General features: G+C 38.0%; 3 protein-coding genes across 4 annotated transcripts in view; 2 read left to right on the forward strand and 1 right to left on the reverse strand.

Moving 5' to 3' along the window:
• The first annotated feature begins 1,281 nt into the window (after nt 1–1,281).
• VPS11 (vacuolar protein sorting 11) lies at nt 1,282–8,458 on the forward strand. Of its 2 annotated transcripts, XM_078579733.1 has the most exons (8): nt 1,282–1,433; nt 1,573–1,641; nt 2,426–2,649; nt 3,630–3,803; nt 4,210–4,533; nt 4,982–6,574; nt 7,741–8,094; nt 8,185–8,458. In XM_078579733.1, the coding sequence occupies exons 3-8, from the start codon at nt 2,428–2,430 to the stop codon at nt 8,215–8,217; spliced, it is 2,700 nt and encodes an 899-aa protein (XP_078435859.1). In that variant the 5' UTR covers nt 1,282–1,433; nt 1,573–1,641; nt 2,426–2,427; the 3' UTR covers nt 8,218–8,458. The 2 variants fall into 2 exon arrangements, with proteins under 2 accessions (XP_078435859.1, XP_078435860.1); XM_078579734.1 differs by lacking the exons at nt 1,282–1,433; nt 1,573–1,641; nt 2,426–2,649 and having other exon boundaries at nt 3,666–3,803; nt 4,265–4,533.
• A 5,334-nt stretch (nt 8,459–13,792) lies between these two features.
• LOC144706729 (Mitochondrial transcription termination factor family protein) lies at nt 13,793–16,953 on the forward strand. Its single transcript, XM_078579735.1, has 5 exons — nt 13,793–14,160; nt 14,805–14,904; nt 14,964–15,070; nt 15,443–16,135; nt 16,618–16,953. The coding sequence occupies exons 1-5, from the start codon at nt 13,852–13,854 to the stop codon at nt 16,921–16,923; spliced, it is 1,515 nt and encodes a 504-aa protein (XP_078435861.1). The 5' UTR covers nt 13,793–13,851; the 3' UTR covers nt 16,924–16,953.
• The window catches only part of LOC144706730 (small multi-drug export protein), a 1,000-nt gene continuing 568 nt past the window's right edge, over nt 16,907–17,338 (reverse strand). The window contains exon 2 of the mRNA XM_078579736.1: nt 16,907–17,338. This exon is cut by the window's right edge and continues 8 nt beyond it. Coding sequence (XP_078435862.1) covers nt 16,947–17,338 — 392 coding nt within the window. The 3' untranslated portion in view covers nt 16,907–16,946.

A 17,338-nucleotide genomic window follows, 5' to 3' on the forward strand; every position in this document is an offset into this window, starting at 1 on the left:
CATATACTCTCAAATCACCATGATATTGGCAAAGCATAAGGATATATGGTAAGTATCTAGACCTTACATCAATTCTTTTCATCTTTGACACAAGTGTAGATCCATCTCATCCTCGCGTTATCACATCACATCATTAGACATTTCAATCGTGTCTTACACCTTTTATGTCACTACGTCTTTGTCATCTAACCGTCATCCCCTTACACAAATAGTTATTTTTATCACATTGCTACCTTTCACTGATTTTATTATGTCGTGATGGTCACTCCTTTCTCTCTCACGCATTTTTTATAATATCATCATTATCACTTTCTGCTATTTAGTATAATTACCTTAGTCTTATTAATAGTTATCACCTTCTGGCCTTATTTTTTCCTCATCTCTCGATCCCATATTTTTATACATATCTCCCCACATCTACTAATGATTATTTAAAGAATACCAAATCTTTAATTAATGTTCCTAGTGTAGATGATCCGTACTCATCACTGACTAGATTTATTTAGGTGAGTACATGTTTATATTGTTATTGATAAAGCTCAAACGGACCAACAATGAATAAAAAATCTAATTTTGAGTTTATCAGAGGTTTTTTCTCATAAATGTGTTTCAGCTCATTGAGTCTCTTGCAATGAGAAGCTTTTAAATGCCTCCAAAAGACATTTATGTTACGTTTGCCTACCACTTCAGCTAAGTTTAACTATTGTCTGAGCATTTCTCACTATAGATGAGTCATGTAAATACCCACCACCAATTGGCATGAAGTGCTGATAACAAAAAATAGCACACCAAATTCAATATAAACTTTTATATGTTTATTTTAATTGAAATTGCAGATTTAATATTTTAATGATTACCACTTATAATGATTCAGTATTTGGATTTAATATTTAACATTTTTATCAAGTCTCACGTAGGGAATATGATCAGCAATGTCCAACCTCAAATTCAAAAAGAAAACGCAAAACTATATGCTTTTATCTTGAACCTGAATAAACTAGTATAAGAGAAGAAAATTCATTATACTTGGGCTTTATAATAGACAATCATTCTGTCCTTGGGTCTTGTAAAAAATAGATTTAACATGTTTGTCTTGTCTCACAGAGGTGATATAATCAGAAATTTCCAACCTCAACTTCAAAAAGAAATACAAAACTATAAATTTTCATCTTGAACCTGAATAAAATAGTGTAGGAATTTTTTGTGGGAACACATTTTTGTTAGGGTTTTTGTAAAAAATACATTTGAAATATGTTTTATACCAGTTTTACAGCAGGGAAGAGGAATACTTTCTCAGAGATGTTGGAAGAAGATCGAAGCTCTGAACACTAGTACAAAACCGGAGGAATTTTCTGAAGTGATAACAACGAAAGGAGGAATTTTGATTGATCTGATGCGAAGATATTGATTCGTCCATCATGCGCGACCTGTAGGTGAGAATTATCTTCTGAGTAAGTTTTTTTTTTTTTTTTGACGGTGAAGGGATCGAGATCTGGCTGTGGGATCCAGGTTCACTATTTTTCCCTTTGGTCTTGTCTTGGGTTGATGACCGAATGTTATTTGGAATTGCAGTGGCCGGGGAATTGAGTATCTCATCGGTATTTTCGTGATCTGTGCCGTCACTTCAATCGGCAGGCGTCGGTAAGTTTTCTCGAGAACGAAAATGTGCATGATCATTTGATTCAATCGTATAGTTATTAGCGGGAAATCATGTATTTCCCCCGGCGAACCGTCGTTCTGAGACAGATTTTGCTGCAAGACTTTGCTCGAAATTGTGAGATTAGCTTGGGACTGTTTTGGAGATGAAATCATGTATTTCTCTTTGTCAAAAAATTGGAAAATGGTTGATTATGTGAGATTGGTAAAAGGGAAGAGGCCGGGGGAAACACATATGAAAGATGATGACTCGTATCGGAAAAGAAACAGCTTCTTCGTTGAGGAAAAGGCTCTCTCGGATGTATTACATTTTTTTTTTGCAGATCATCTTATTCTACAATCGATATAACCTCTAGATCATGCCAAGTCTTACTTTATCTTGAAGAAGGAATAAGTTTATTGTTTTTTAAGAATTTTCTGGGTTTACTTCCTCTTTTAAGTAAAAGAATATCCCATAGCTTTCTTTATAGTTAAGTTTAAAACTTCCATAGTATTCGGATGAAAATTTAGACTGATCCAGAGTGCAAGATGACAAGGTTTTTATGTTTTTCAACTTTTCATGAACCCTAAAAATAATTAGCAAGTTTTTTCCTCTCCTCCCTTGCTCTATTATTTATACGTTATCACGAAGGGGGGATCTTCCTTGGCTCTGCGTTTGGTCTCCGCTTATAACTTTTCTCTACGTTTGCACTAGGCCGAATCTTCTTTCATAACTACTCTTGTGCATCGAATCTTTATTTATGCTCTTCATTTTCAACCATCGAAACAGAGATGTACCAGTGGAGAAAATTTGAGTTCTTCGAGGAAAAAGCACCTGGAAAGTATGCAGTTCCATCAGAGATCGAAGGGAAGGTACAGTGCTGCACGAGTGGGCGTGGCAAGATAGCCATTGGCTGCAACAATGGCACTGTTGGACTCCTTGACAGAAACTTTAAGTTGTCTTATGCGTTCCAGGCCCATGCCACCTCCGTCCTTTTTCTTCAACAATTGAAGGTGCATTTCTCCTGCCCCACTTTTCTGTTCTCCTGTCTATCTTGGTTCAAGAAAAACTTTTTCCACTGAAAACTTGTCATGAAAAAGTTGAAAAATCTTTCAAGGTGAGAGTGATGGAAGAAAAATATAGAAGTTAAGAATGGTTAAATGCCTGGATCTCCCTGTCAATTTATCAACTTTACTGCTAGAGTCGTTTAAAGGGAAACCACTCAGAGGAAAAATGACTTGAATACCCTGTCTGGGGTTGCAGATCCAGAATTATGAAAAGCATAAGCTCAACCATCGGCGCTGGTTTGATGTAGAATCACTATGATTATGATCTGCGTAATTCTTGATGGTTTCCCTTGCAGGGAAGGAGAAAATGATGGAAATAACCCTGTGAGTGGTTTGGGATCCTACAGATGCACGATCTATTATTTTCCTCCACTTGGAAATCTGATAGGATTCCCGACCCCATGACGGGTATTTCCATCATTTTTCCTTAGAAGTAGTTTCCCTTAAAGCTAAGATTTGATTTTCGTCAGCCATCCATCAACTGTCAATGTCATCAACCCTTGATGACGTGGACAATGACATTGATGTTGACAAGGTTACCGTTGATGGTTGACCTTAACGCGGACAGAATCATGGACGATTGATGTCGTTTGTCAGCCATCAACTTAATTAAAGTCTATTTATCAAAACATTAACCCCGTTAGCATCAAGTCAACACTTACGTCAATTGCCTAGTTGACGACATCCACAGAATTTTTTTAACCTATGGACGGTTGGCGTTGATGTTGACCTTGACTTTTATTGATGATGACACAATGTTTAATCGTCGGCCATCAATCAATGCCAACCTTGATGAAACATGCGGAATCCTACTTAAGATAACTGTTACCCTTCTCTAAGGAGGGAAGTCAATTTTACTGTTACAATACTTTTTCTTTTCAAAAAAAAAACGAATAACAATACTGTTGTTTTTTCCCTGGTCACAGCAACGTAATTTTTTGGTGACTATTGGAGAAGATGAACGAGGGCCTCCCCAAGAGTCTTCCATCTGTCTCAAAATCTTTGACCTGGACAAGATGGAGCCAGAGGGTTCAAGCTCAACCAGTCCTATTTGCGTTCAGATTCTACGTATATTTACAAACCAATTTCCTGAAGCGAAGGTTGGGCATCTCTCCATTTATTTCAATGTTAAAAGAATAATGACACTTCTTCTATTCTTTCTCTCAGATTACCTCATTTTAGGTTCTTCAAGAGACATCTCCGATTCTATTTGTCTCTTTTATTATTTTCGTTGCTGTTGAAAACACTAATGAAACTTCTTTCAATTTTTTCTCTCGGATTTCCTCATTTTTTGTTCTTGAAGAAATTTCTTCACTTCCATTAAGCTCCTTATATTTATATTTTTCTCCGTCAAAAATAAATAATGGAACTTCTTTCAAAATTTTCTCTCAGATTTCCTCATTTTTTTCTTGATGAGACGTCTCCAATCCTATCAATCTCTTGTTAGTTCTTTATTTTTCTGGTTGAAAATTAATTATGAAACTTCTTTTAATTTTTTCCTGTCAGATTACCTCGTTTTTGGTTCTTGAAGAGACATCTCCGATTCTATTAATCTCCATAGGTTTAGAAAATGGTTCTGTTTACTGCATCCGAGGAGACATAGCACGGGAGCGCATCACACGCTTCAGGCTAATGGTTGAGGATGCGTCAGACAAGGCACCCTGTCCAATCACAGCCCTCGGATTTCGTGTGGAAGGAAATCTTCCCCAGCTCTTCTCTGTGACTCCTTTCTCTGTCAGCTTGTTCGACATCCAGGGTCAGCCACCCAAGAGACAAACCCTAGATCATATTGGATGTGAGCTCAACAGCGTTGCAATGAATGATCGCCAGGTAAAATATTTCACTTCTTTCTCTCTGATGCAATCCCCTTCCTATCTAGAGTTATTTTAATACTTTCAGCCACAAGGGCATTTTAGTAATTCCCTTCGGGTTTGTCTTCCCGCAAATAATTGTTCCCTTCCTAGGAGGACAGCCATGAATCAATGGAAGTTCCTCTACGTGATATTTATCCTGCCTCTTGTTCTCTCTCATCACCCTCTCTCTATTCTGTCTTTTTTTATTTCCAAGGCCTTTAAACCCCATTACATTATGGTCAATAAACCAGGATTTGTTTTCCCATTAAATACACATCCTCTCTAGGAGGGCACCCAAAAATCAATTGGAAGTTCCTCCTTGTGAAGTCCATCCTGCCTTGTTCTCTCTCATCACTCTCTGTCGATCTCCCTTTTTTTATTTTCCAAGGCCCTAAAAACAAGTCGTACCATGTTGCATAAACCAGGATTTGATCATTGGCCGTCCTGAAGCTGTTTATTTTTATGACACTGATGGGAGAGGCCCATGTTGGGCTTTTGAAGGAGAAAAGAAATTCTTGGGCTGGTTTCGAAGTTATCTTTTATGCATTATATCGGATCAAAAAACCAAAAAGAATACATTCAATGTCTATGATTTGAAAAACCGTTTGATTGCTCACACCATGGTAGTTGGAGACGTCTCCCACATGATCAGTGAATGGGGTAACATCGTTCTCATAATGACTGACAGAAAGATATCTTGCGTCGGAGAAAAGGATATGGAAAGTAAATTAGACATGCTTTTCAAGAAGAACTTATACACTGTTGCAGTGAACTTAATTCAAAGCCAGCAAGCTGACCCAGCCGCCACTGCCGAAGTCCTCCGAAAATACGGTGATCATCTATATAGTAAGCAGGAATTTGATGAAGCCATGGCTCAATACATCCAGACCGTTGGATTTCTAGAACCATCGTATGTTATCCAGAAATTTCTTGATGCTCAACGCATTCATAACTTGACTAATTACCTGGAAAACCTACATGAGAAGGAACTGGCTTCAAAAGATCACACCACACTTCTCCTGAATTGTTACACCAAATTAAAGGACGTGGAAAAACTGAACAAGTTCATCAAAAGTGAGGATCGAGCGGGGGAAAACAAATTTGATGTAGAGACTGCCATTCGGGTCTGCCGTGCAGCAGGTTATCATGAACATGCCATGTATGTATCAAAGAAAGCTGGGAAACATGAACTGTTCTTGAAGATCTTGATCGAAGATCTTGGTAGATTTGATGCAGGATTAGAGTACATATCAAGCCTCAAACCCGCCCAAGGTGCAATCACCATTAAAGAGTATGGTAAGATTCTTGTGGAGCGCAAGCCTGATGAAACCATTGAGTTGCTCGTGAGACTTTGCTCGAGAAACTCAATTTTAGATTTTGTAAACATCTTCGTGCACAGCCCCTTATCTCTGATGATATTTTTGGAAAAAAGCTACCCAGATGTGAAGGAAGAGAAATCTAAAATTGAAGTCAACAACATTCTATTGGAGCTATACTTTTCTAATAACCTGGAGCTTAATCAAGATGAAAGAAAAAGAAAGGGAATCAACTTACTAAAAAGGGAATGGACATCTGACATGGATCAGGCAATGTATGATGTTGATCTCGCGGTCATTCTTTGCGAGATGAATGGTGTAAGAGATGGATTGCTGTTTTTGTATGAGAAATTGAAGCTTTATAAAGAGGTGGTGGCTTGTTTCGTGCAAGAAAGAGATAGAGAAGGGCTTATTGATTGTTGCAAGAGACTGGGAGATGCCTCGCAGGGAGGGGATCCTTCTCTTTGGGTTGAATCATTAAAGTATTTTGCGGAGGTTGATGATGACGATTGTTCCAAGGAGATCAAGGAGGTTTTGAAGTTCATCGAGAAGGATGATATATTACCTCCTATTGTTGTTCTCCAAATGCTGGCCAGAAACCAGCGACTCACGCTCTCTGTCGTGAAGGATTATATTGCAAGGAAGCTCGAGCAGGAGTCAAAACTAATCGAAGATGATCGACAATCTATTGCAGAATTCCAGGTACTCTAGATTTCGTTTTCCGGGGATGGAATCTTTGTTGTATAACAGTTTTATTATTGTTTCTTTGATTAGGTTGAAAGCTTAAGGAAATTATCATCCTTTTTGGAAATTACTGATTCTTCTATCTTTTTGGATCTTTCGGTGTTTCTACAGATCCTCCCATTCTCGATTTCTTTTTTCTGAAATTAATAGGGATGAACCCAAGAAATATTTCATTCCAGTATAATTTGTCTTCTGACTCTGAATATTTTATTTTCTAGTGTTAAGTTAGACAAATTAAAGTGAATGGCGAAACAGAATCATGAACATATTCTTTGTCACATGAAATGAAACGCTGACATTCAGACGAACACCAAAACATTATAATGAACATGAACACGAAGTAAGATGACTTGGTAGAAAAGTAGCCTCATGATTCGGTTTTAGGGCATGTTCTTTTTCGGAAACTCGAGGGGATAGATCCAATAAATATCTCATTCCAATCTGGTGACTTTTCTATCCAGAAATAAGAGCTCTCTTCCTTTATTTTTTACCATTGCAAACAGAATCGAGTACAGATCTTTCCTATAACAGAAGATCAGATACGGTATACCTTTTAAATAAGAGGCAGGTTGCCTTAATACATTTACGAGGGTTTATCCTTATTTTTGCCCTCAACTGCGTCTTCTTCTTCTCTTAACTTATTCTCTCAAATTCTTCTCTTTGTCGCTGTTAATTGATCAATTGGGCTTCTGTTGTTGATTCTTCTTCCAGCTTACTGTGTCTTTGGTACTAAAAGTGTTAAAACAAAATCATGAACATATTCTTTTCAGATGACCAAAAACTAAGCATAAGAACCTCAATTGGCCCACGAACAGAAAACAATGAATTGCCAGAAAGGGATGCTCTTTTTCTCAGAAAAAGGGGTCCAATTCAAGGAATCTTCATCCCAATCTAATGTGTCCGCCTTTTAATCTTTTCATTAATTCTGGTAAACCAAACTCATTGGCACATTCTAGTCATGTCAAACGCAGACATTCGGATGAGGAAAAAGCCCTACCATAAGATTTTCAATCTGACAATGAGCTCCAAATTCAATGAACCCACTTTCATCTTTAACTCAATCTTCCATGAAAAAAGGGAAAAAAATTGAGAAACTCCATCTGACAACAAATTTCTCTGTGCAGGAAGAAACCGAGGCGATGAAGAAGGAGATCCAAGATCTGAGATCAAACGCGAGGATCTTCCAGATCAGCAAGTGCGCCAATTGTGGATTCACTCTTGATCTGCCGGCAGTGCATTTCATGTGCATGCATTCGTTCCACCTTCATTGCCTGGGAGACAATGAGCAAGAATGCCCGCGTTGTGCCCCAGATTATAGATCAGTGCTTGAGACCAGAAAGAATTTGGAGCAGAATGCTGCAGATTTTGAGACTTTTTCTCAGAAGGTGAAGAACTCTAAGGATGGATTCTCCGTCGTTGCTGACTACTTCGGCAAGGGCATTTTGAGCAAGGCCAGCCAAATTCCTTCTGAACCCTCTGTATGAAAGCTAAGCCTGGAATAGAATCGATTTTTGATAGTGCATTCTCAAGAAGATTGTTTTCATCATCAGAATGCTGATTCCCTGTAGGGTTCACTTGTCGATAGCCGGTTCTTCTCCTGAGTTATCCGACAACCAGGACTGCCTGTGGTTCAAAGTGAAAATTCACCCACTTTTTTCGCCTTGTGGGCAATCTTTTGGACCCTGCAAACCCTCTGTATGATGGGCAGTTCAAATTTTGGGCAGTAATTATAACCATTCATGGAAGTGTTATAGACAGGGGCATGACACACCCACATGGAACCATCATTTATGAATTGTAAATTTATTTTTGGCAATAAAACAGTTATTACTTGTGAGTGCAGCCTGGCTGTAGCTTGGTTCTGGTAATTTTATGAGACAGACAAAAACATGATCAAGTATTCATTATTGAGGTTTCTGACTGATTGGAAGGCATTAATCGTGTGCTGATTCCGGCCTTACAATTGCCTCCAGTGTCAGATTATTTGTGTGATAAAGGGTGACCCTGATCTCAGTCAAGTGGGGCCTTCAAGTTATGTCAATCACATAACAATTTTCTAGTTTATCATATACTTAAGTAACATAAAATAGTAGAGCTCAGTTCTGTGGAGGTGACTGGTGTGGTTACCCTTAGATGTATTAAAAATATACATTTAACTCTAATGTATTGTGCTCTAAGTGATAGTTCATGATCCAACATTTCGTCCACACTAATTCATTACTAGTGTTCAATATCTTGTGTCTCATTAATAATTAGATATTCAAGTTTGTGAAGTAGTATATTTCTGCATTTTGCCAAACATCTTCAGTCCCTCTGAAGAACAGTTGTGGAAAGAGAGACCCACCACCATTGTCGTCTAGGACACTACATTTCTGCTGAGCACTTTCTTGAATAGGAGCCATCAAGGGGGAGATTGATAAAATCAATTTTCAGGTTTTAATTCACCATTGGTACTTGTAAGTTTAATCAATAAAAATATAAATATGTACTCACTTAGATAAATCTACCTTGTGATGAGTACAGATTGTCTCCACAGTGAACAATGGTTAAGGACTTAATATTCTTTAAATAGTGATTAATGAGATGAGGGTAGATGCATATAAAATAGGTGGTGGAGAGATGAGGAAAATGTAAGGTGAGAAAGTGATAATTCATAATAAGTTTGCAATGAATATAGTAGATAGGAGATAGCGACGTGGAACGATATTAGAAGAATGTGCAAGTAAGAGAAGGGAGTGATAATAACAAGAAAATAAAATAAGTAGAAAGGTAGAGATGTGATGAAAGAACAATATGAGTAAGTGCGATGGTGGTAAGACAACGAAGACATGATGATTTGAAAGTCATAATATGTGATTGAAAGCTGTAACGATGTGATGTGATAGTAAAATGGGGTGATGAGATGGATATATGTGAACATTGATGTTGGAAAGAACCAATGTGAACAAGAACGCTTACCATAGATACTTTTCTCCCAAGATCATGGGGATTTGGGAGTGCAGGTAAGCTCCCCCTCTTCTCTATTTCCTCTTTTTATTGATCTCAGAAATTAGGCTTCTAGGACACTAAGAACAAGCTTGATAGATCTCAGAAAATTTCTCTCTTTCATTCAGCCCAAAAATGTAGGAAGCAAGTGTAAGGATCATTTTTACAAAGATGAATGCCTCAATTCACTGATTGAAGGACAAAAATGAAGCTACCCTTGAAAATTCATCTCAATGGGCCTTCGTGATTGTTAGGTGTTAAGTTATGAATTTAGAGAAATATAAACCATCTGTTTAATTAAGTTTTATCTCTCCTAATCAACATCGCTGGATCTTCATCATTTTTAGAATTCCACTATTTTCCCTTTCTAATTATGGCCGCATTATCCTCGTCTTTCTTGAATGGAAATTATGGGCGCGCAATGTCTCCTTCATGGAAGAAAACAGAAAATACATGTTCCTTTTATTAAATGACATGTTGATGTATGGCATTCTTGTCAGAATATAATAAGAATATCACAATCATTGCATGACATGGCTACGCAGACTGCAGTGCCACGCATTTTCCCTTTTTTCATCAATACCATGATGACATGTATGCATGCCGTTTTCCTTGACTTTTCAACTTCAAAAATGCATCAAAAGTAATTATTTATTTTATTGGTCTCCACATCCATTTACTGCTATTTTAATTGCTTCTTATTTTTCTATTGATCTAAGTCACCCTAGAGTTTTAAAAAATAGTTTTGTGTCAGCCAATTGTATGTCGTTATGGCATTGCAATTCGTGATACCATAGTAGCACCTTTTGGCAATGATTAGCAGCACTAGTCATTGTGGAAAGTCATGATTGGTTCCTGATAACATGCATTTTTAGTACCTTATATGATCATATTAACATATATATTGGCACTAAATCACTCATATTTGCATGTTATCATGCTTAAAATGATAAAATCTATTTTTAGAATGATTTTTTTCTGAATTTTCTACATTTTTTGGGATTTTTCTAACTATTAGATTCTATAAGAATATAATATTTGAGACAAAATATGATTTTTCTTGAATAGTTTGACATTAAATTTTGGAAAGATATAATTTTTTGGAAAGATATTTTTTTGGCATTTTATTTTATTTAATATTATCATGAACGTTTAATAATCTAGTGATAAATTTCTTGTTATTCTAATTTTCCTCAGAACACCTAGACAATCCGGAATCCACTATCAGATAATTTTATATGTTCCAACTGATGTGACATTTTTAGTTGATAGCATTATTTTTTTTGAGATTTAGTTCCTTTTTTCAAGGAAGAAAAATCATGTGTTTAAATTAGCTTTTCTGTCATAACTCCTTTGTTCCCACCATCTAGAGCACTCCTCTCTCTCTCTCAAACACATTTTCTCTATACCAGAAATGTTTATTTGCAATAAAATATTGGTCTAAGTTAAATATATAAAAATTTACTGAACATTAATAACTGTGAAAATCAAAAAACTTGATATAGGTTAAATGAATGTACCTTTTTGAACATCTATCATTGTGCTGAAAATGCATCCAAAAATATAAATCAATATTCATCAAGATTGGTAAAGTTATATGTTGATGAATATAAAGATAGTTGTTAGATCAAATCTAGTTAATTAAGTATACAGATGAATAAATGGGTTTGTGATAAAAATATGGATATATATGGACAGATACATAGAATACATAGATAGGTAGGGTTATCTATGTGAGAGAGAATGACAGGCCTAATGGGGTCTACTATGTATTGATTACAAGTATCACTCTCTACTGTATTTCAATGTATAGAATATTTAACTATTCATAGCTAGGACCTCACAGACCTCACAGACATATTTCAAACATACCATTTCAGATATATATATACATTCATACATCAATATCTGGATGCACATGTAGATAGTTAGGATGGTAATGCTAATATTGATATTTAATCCATTAAAAATATAGTGAGACAAATATAGATAGTGGTAGATTGAAATCTAGCTAAATAAATTCATTGATGAATATTTAGATAGATACATATATACATATGTAAGTTGGTAAAAAGGCAGGTTAAAACACATAATAAATAACAGCTTGATACATAATTGATGAAATAATATGGATTGCACGCCAATCACACATCCATGTCTCATTACAATTCATTAGTGCATGCCATATTCATTATTCTTCATACATGATGTTTAAAATGGAGTCCCAAGATATGTGAAATGATTAGTGAATTATGATGATATTATAATATGTCGATAACTTATCATTAAACACTTATTATAAAAAACATGTATTCATATATCTTTAGGTAAAACTATCTACTCATGCTCATATGATGAGAATGGTTGATGCAACCCTTTGTATGGCAACACTGGGGATAGATAGTGGATACTCTTTTGGTGAAGTGTTCACTGAGGTGGTCCAGATTAATCTCTGCATGATTTTATATTGAACTATCAAATGGATTCATGTCACAGTAGTGCCAGTGTCCTCTAAACCTCAAACACAAAGTAAAAACTGCAGATGGATGGTCGTATTTTTAATATGATGTACAAGTCCCTAATAAAAAAATCTCATGTATTTAGGTATGATGCAGAAAAGAGTCTACAAAGGTGTGGCCAAGATGGGATTGCCCTCCCTCAGTATATGAATAGACATTGGCCTAGAGGGTTGAACGTATAATTTTTCATAATGTTTTCATCAAAAACTTTGTTTAGTATGAAAGGACTCATTGTTGTCCTAAGTGAGAAGTAACCATGTGAGTTTCTGCTTGCATGCCTCTCCTATTCTTTTTCCTTATTATTCAGCAACCTCCCTTCCTAGTGGGGCCAGAATGATGAGAAGATCTTACCAAGTCTATGTGGGCCTGATAGAGAAGAAAATGGGGAGATGTGATGTGTTCAGGACTGCATTGATACGTCTAAAAGTCTTGCACTTGTGCAGCTTCAGGAAATTCATTTGAGGAACCAAATGGTAGTGGACCGGACTTCCATTGATATTTATTCTACTACACAAATCTCATCTCGGATCATTGATCATGGAAATATATGTGTCATAGATTTAAAAATATCTTGCTATATATTTACATAATACATATATAAATAAATATATAGACAAATAAGTTATATATGTGGTGATACATATGTTGTGGATACATGGCCAAATAAATAGACTTATGCAGATAGATAGTGTCACAAATTTATATGGTATTTTAAATTTAAATAAATAATGTATAATCAATGTTGATTGATGGATACTTTGATGGGTAGAAAAAAAGAGAAATAAAGAAAGAAAAAAGGAAAACACTGCACATAATGTAATGATCAATGTTCAAGTGAAAAAATTGGAAAATGCAACTCAGAAACCAAAATAACAAAAAAGTGAGTACACATTCGTTCTAACCCTTCTGGTCACTCTCAAGGAACTCCAAACTCCACAAACATACCAAAATCACCTCTAGAAATCCTGATCCACTGCCCTAGAGAGAGTTTGAGAATTTTCAAACAGAAAGAGAGAGATGAGATTGATCACTGATCACCAGCCCTCGTGAGAATTTGATACACCAAGTTTTTTTCAATTTCTAGCAAAAATCTTGAAAAAACTTATGATTTCTCTGTTCTGGCCCTGATATTTACAATCAATAATCTCATCACTATCCCTATTTGATATTTTTATCGGTATCTCATATGACTATTATTTGTCGGGTCATTAACAAATACCCAATTACATTAATGATTATGGTGAGCTAAGAAGTACCAAGGAATATTACTTGGATTTTTCAGTAAAAAGCAAAGAAGCTTGGTGTAAGAAATCATCCACTTCTATTTAGAGGATAATACTACAAAATTCTAATGTTACTTGTATGTCTCAGTGAAAAGCATAGAATTTGGTATAAGAAATCATAACTTTTGTTTAGACGATAAAAATACAAAAAACTAATATTAATTGGCTTTTTTAGTAAAAGGCATAAAATTTCTGGGTAAGAAATCATGAATTTTTGTTTAGATGATCACAATAGAAAAACTAATATAACTTTGATTAAAAGTAGAGAAGGTTGGTGTAATAACTCGTACACTTTTGTTTAGAGGATAACAGAACAAGAAACCAATATTACTTGGGTTTTTTCAATAAAAGTACAGAAGCTTATATATAACTTAAATCAGACTAAGTGTCAAAGATATTTCTTCTTCTAAGAACTCCCCCGTTATCCGAGAGAGGCAGGAGGAAGAAGATGGAAGCTCAGTACCTCTGCTGCAATTCTGGATCTCTTCTTCGTTCCCATCTCTCCCCACCTCGCAAAAACTCTCCTTCTTCGTCAAATTCTTGCTGGGTACTCGTCGGAAGACGAATTTCTGTAGTCGGCTTGGCCCTCCCCTCGTCATCCTCTTCATACTCCTTCAACTCCAACCGAAACCTCATAAAATCCTCCCGACCGTCTCCCTACGGTCGCCGCTCTTCTGGGTATGGATCAGATGATGACGACGACGACGATGAGGACGACGAGGACGACGAGGAGACAGATTCTGAGGATTCCTCCGACGTGAGTTTTTTTCTGGGTTTTGGCGGATTTCTTTAGCGTGTCTTTTTGATTTTCTGATTTTGGACGGGTGAATGGGTGTTTTTTTTATTGAATTTGTTTATGGGTTTTATAAGATTGGACGTGTTTACGGGGATTTTTAATTTTTGTCTCATGTTGCAGCAAATTAACGCTCTGTTTGATCTGATTGAATTTTGACACTGAATTGATAGATTGATAGGATGATGAATTTTAGATTGAGATCCCTGGACGAAGATCTTGACATCATCCAGTTTAATGATTGGCCTCTTTACTTGATGTTCAATCGATTGAATTTACCTTTGTTGCAAATGATTATCTGAAGTGGATGTAAAATAATTTTTCCCCCGCCTGGTGTCACATATTAGAATTCTGTTCTTCGGTGACCGAAAAGTCTCGGAAGAGCTCGTGCCAATTTCAAAAGGTGGTTACCGATACTAGGTAAAAAATTCTTGGCGGATCAAGAAAGCTTCGTGATGCTCTCCATGGCCTTCCAATGATGTGGGCTACTTGACATGTTTTTAAGTTTCTTATGCTGAATTTTGATGTCTGATGAAGGTTTAATCCACCTTGCATAGACATGATTTTATGGGTCTTGAAAGTTTTTTATCTGAATTCATACTTTCCAGGAAGAAAACTCAGATGATAGAAAAAGCTCTCTTGGTGCCTACCTTTCAGACCGGAACAGGCTAAGCTCCTACATGACAAATCAGCGGAGAGGAAGCTCAGGTAACATCTAGATCGTCCTAAAATTCTGTGGCAAACATAACTTTCTCATTTCGATGCAGCTCGGGAGAGGTCATTTACACGAGATCAAGAAAAAGATAGATTGCTCAAGATCAATGGAGGAGGGTTGAAACTCAAAACTGACGATCCGGAGGACACAGAAGAAAAGGTTATTGATCATCAGCCCTGGTTACAATGAAGAGGGGTCAAAGATGAATCCCTGTCATTCGTTTTTGCCAGGATGATGATGATGATGATGAACCCTCATTGTCCTCTTGTCACTTTGTATTTTTCCATTTCAGATGATGAGGGGTCATGATGAGTCATCATTGTCCTAATCATTCATCTTTGGGCAGGATGACAATGACGATGATGAAATCGTCCTCGTCACTCTATTCCCGGATGATGACTATGATGATGTTGAAATTGTTGAGGACAATGACAGGTTCGTCATTGTCCTCAAACATTAGAAAATTTACATCCTTCACTATCACACATTTTGATTACGAAAACTCAGTAAAGTCACCATTTTTTGACTCAGGAAAGAAACACCAAGTCCCCAAAAGTCATTTTCTCCAAGTTACAAGAAGAACTGGACTTCGATGACCGATGGTTCCCTCTAGTCGAATATCTCTCCACCTTCGGTTTCAAAGCATCCCACTTCATCACCATCTACGAAAGACATATGCCATGTCTCCAGATAAACGCCGCATCGGCAAGGGAGAGGCTGGAATATCTGATGAGTGTGGGGGTGAAGGCGAAGGACATGAGAAGGATCCTCCTGAGACAACCTCAAATTCTGGAATACACAGTGGAGAACAACCTCAAAGTCCATGTGGCATTCCTCAAAACTCTTGGCATCGCCGACACCCGCATTGGCCACATCATCACCGCTGCGCCTTCCTTGTTTTCCTACAATGTGGAGCAATCTCTGAAACCCAAGATCAAGTATCTGGTAGAAGAGGTGGGAATTAGCAGAAGTGACTTGGGTAAGGTGGTGCAGCTTAGCCCTCAGATCCTGGTGCAGAGGATTGAACAGTCCTGGGTTTCGCGACTCACTTATCTCTCCAAAGAAGTGGGCGCATCACGAGATAGCGTGGTGAAGATGGTCAGAAAACACCCGCAGCTTCTTCATTACAGCATCGAGGATGGCATGCAGCCGAGAATAGAGTTCCTGAGGAGTATCGGCATGGGCGACGCAGAGATCGTCAAAGTTCTAACCAGTCTTACTCAGGTTGCAAAACATTCCCTTTTTTATATTCCTCATTTTCCAAATTATTCTCATTTATTGTTCGCTCTTTAGGTTCTAACCAGTCTCACCTGGCTTGCCAAAGACCCCCTTTAATTCCCCCTCATTTTTCAAAAGTTTTTCAGTTAGTTTGCCCCTGGTTTGTTTGTTCTTTCTCTAGGTTCTAACCAGTTTTACCCAGGTTGCCAACATTTCCCTTTTTATTTTCCTCATCTCTCCAAATTCTTTCCATTGATGTGACAGCGGTTGGGTGGTTCTCTCTCTAGATTCTAACAAGTCCTACCCAGGTTGCCAAAACATAATGTTACCAGGTCCTGCCATTAATTTGACCATGGTTGGGTTTTCTCTCTCCAGGTTCTTACCAGCCTTACCCAGACTACCAAACAAACCCACCCACCTCTTCATTCCTCCACATTTTTCCAAAGTTCCACAATTGATCTGACCATGATTGTGTTTTCTCTCTCTAGGTGCTGTCCTTGTCACTGGAGGCAAACCTGAAGCCCAAGTATCTGTACTTGGTCAACGAGCTTCGCAACGAGGTCAAGTCATTGACCAAGTATCCAACTTACTTGAGTCTTTCTCTTGACCAGAGAATCAGACCTCGCCACCGCTTCCTGGTGTCCTTGAAGAAGGTCCCCAAGGGCCCTTTTCCTCTCAGCTCCTTAGTTCCCTCCGACGAGTCCTTCTGCCAACAGTGGGCCGGCACCAGCCTCGAGGCTTATTGGTCCTTCCGGGAGACCCTCCAGACCAATAAAATTGACAAAAGAAGGTGAAATTATTGGAAAAACTGAAGGTTTCAGTTTCGTCTGAGGCGCCGGAGAAGCCCCCACATGGCTGTGGACAGGAAGAAGAGGAGAATTCCGGCACCGACGGCGAGCTTCAGGCCGAGGTTGACCAGGAGGTTGACCAGGAGGGCGGCGGCCACGATACCGACAAAGTTGGCGGAGACGGCGGCCCAGAATTCCATCCCCAGGACGGCGGCGATCATGGCGCCCGTCCAGGCTCCGGTCCCGGGGAACGGAACCGCGACGAAGAGCATCAGCCCCAGCCACCGGAACTCCTCCACCGGCGCCGCCTTCGCCCTCGCCCGCTCCAGCAAGCCGTTGATCAGGCGCCCGGCGGCCGCGCTGCGGCCGGCGATCGCCTCAGCAAGGCCCGTCAGGTGCAGGATGATGAACGGCACGGGGA

This window comes from Wolffia australiana, chromosome 8 (genome assembly GCF_029677425.1).
Source record: "Wolffia australiana isolate 7733 chromosome 8, ASM2967742v1".
Classification (NCBI taxonomy): Eukaryota; Viridiplantae; Streptophyta; class Magnoliopsida; order Alismatales; family Araceae; genus Wolffia; species Wolffia australiana.

What these genes read in the sequence shown, in the direction of transcription:
- VPS11 (XM_078579733.1), top strand. Translation starts at nt 2,428, where the DNA reads ATGTACCAGTGGAGAAAATTTGAGTTCTTCGAGGAAAAAGCACCTGGA. An exon ending in AATCTATTGCAGAATTCCAG is followed by an intron (nt 6,575 to 7,740) that starts GTACTCTAGATT and finishes TTCTCTGTGCAG; the next exon opens with GAAGAAACCGAGGCGATGAA. An exon ending in AAATTCCTTCTGAACCCTCT is followed by an intron (nt 8,095 to 8,184) that starts GTATGAAAGCTA and finishes GATTCCCTGTAG; the next exon opens with GGTTCACTTGTCGATAGCCG.
- LOC144706729 (XM_078579735.1), top strand. Translation starts at nt 13,852, where the DNA reads ATGGAAGCTCAGTACCTCTGCTGCAATTCTGGATCTCTTCTTCGTTCC. An exon ending in TCAGCGGAGAGGAAGCTCAG is followed by an intron (nt 14,905 to 14,963) that starts GTAACATCTAGA and finishes ATTTCGATGCAG; the next exon opens with CTCGGGAGAGGTCATTTACA. An exon ending in CGGAGGACACAGAAGAAAAG is followed by an intron (nt 15,071 to 15,442) that starts GTTATTGATCAT and finishes TTTTTGACTCAG; the next exon opens with GAAAGAAACACCAAGTCCCC.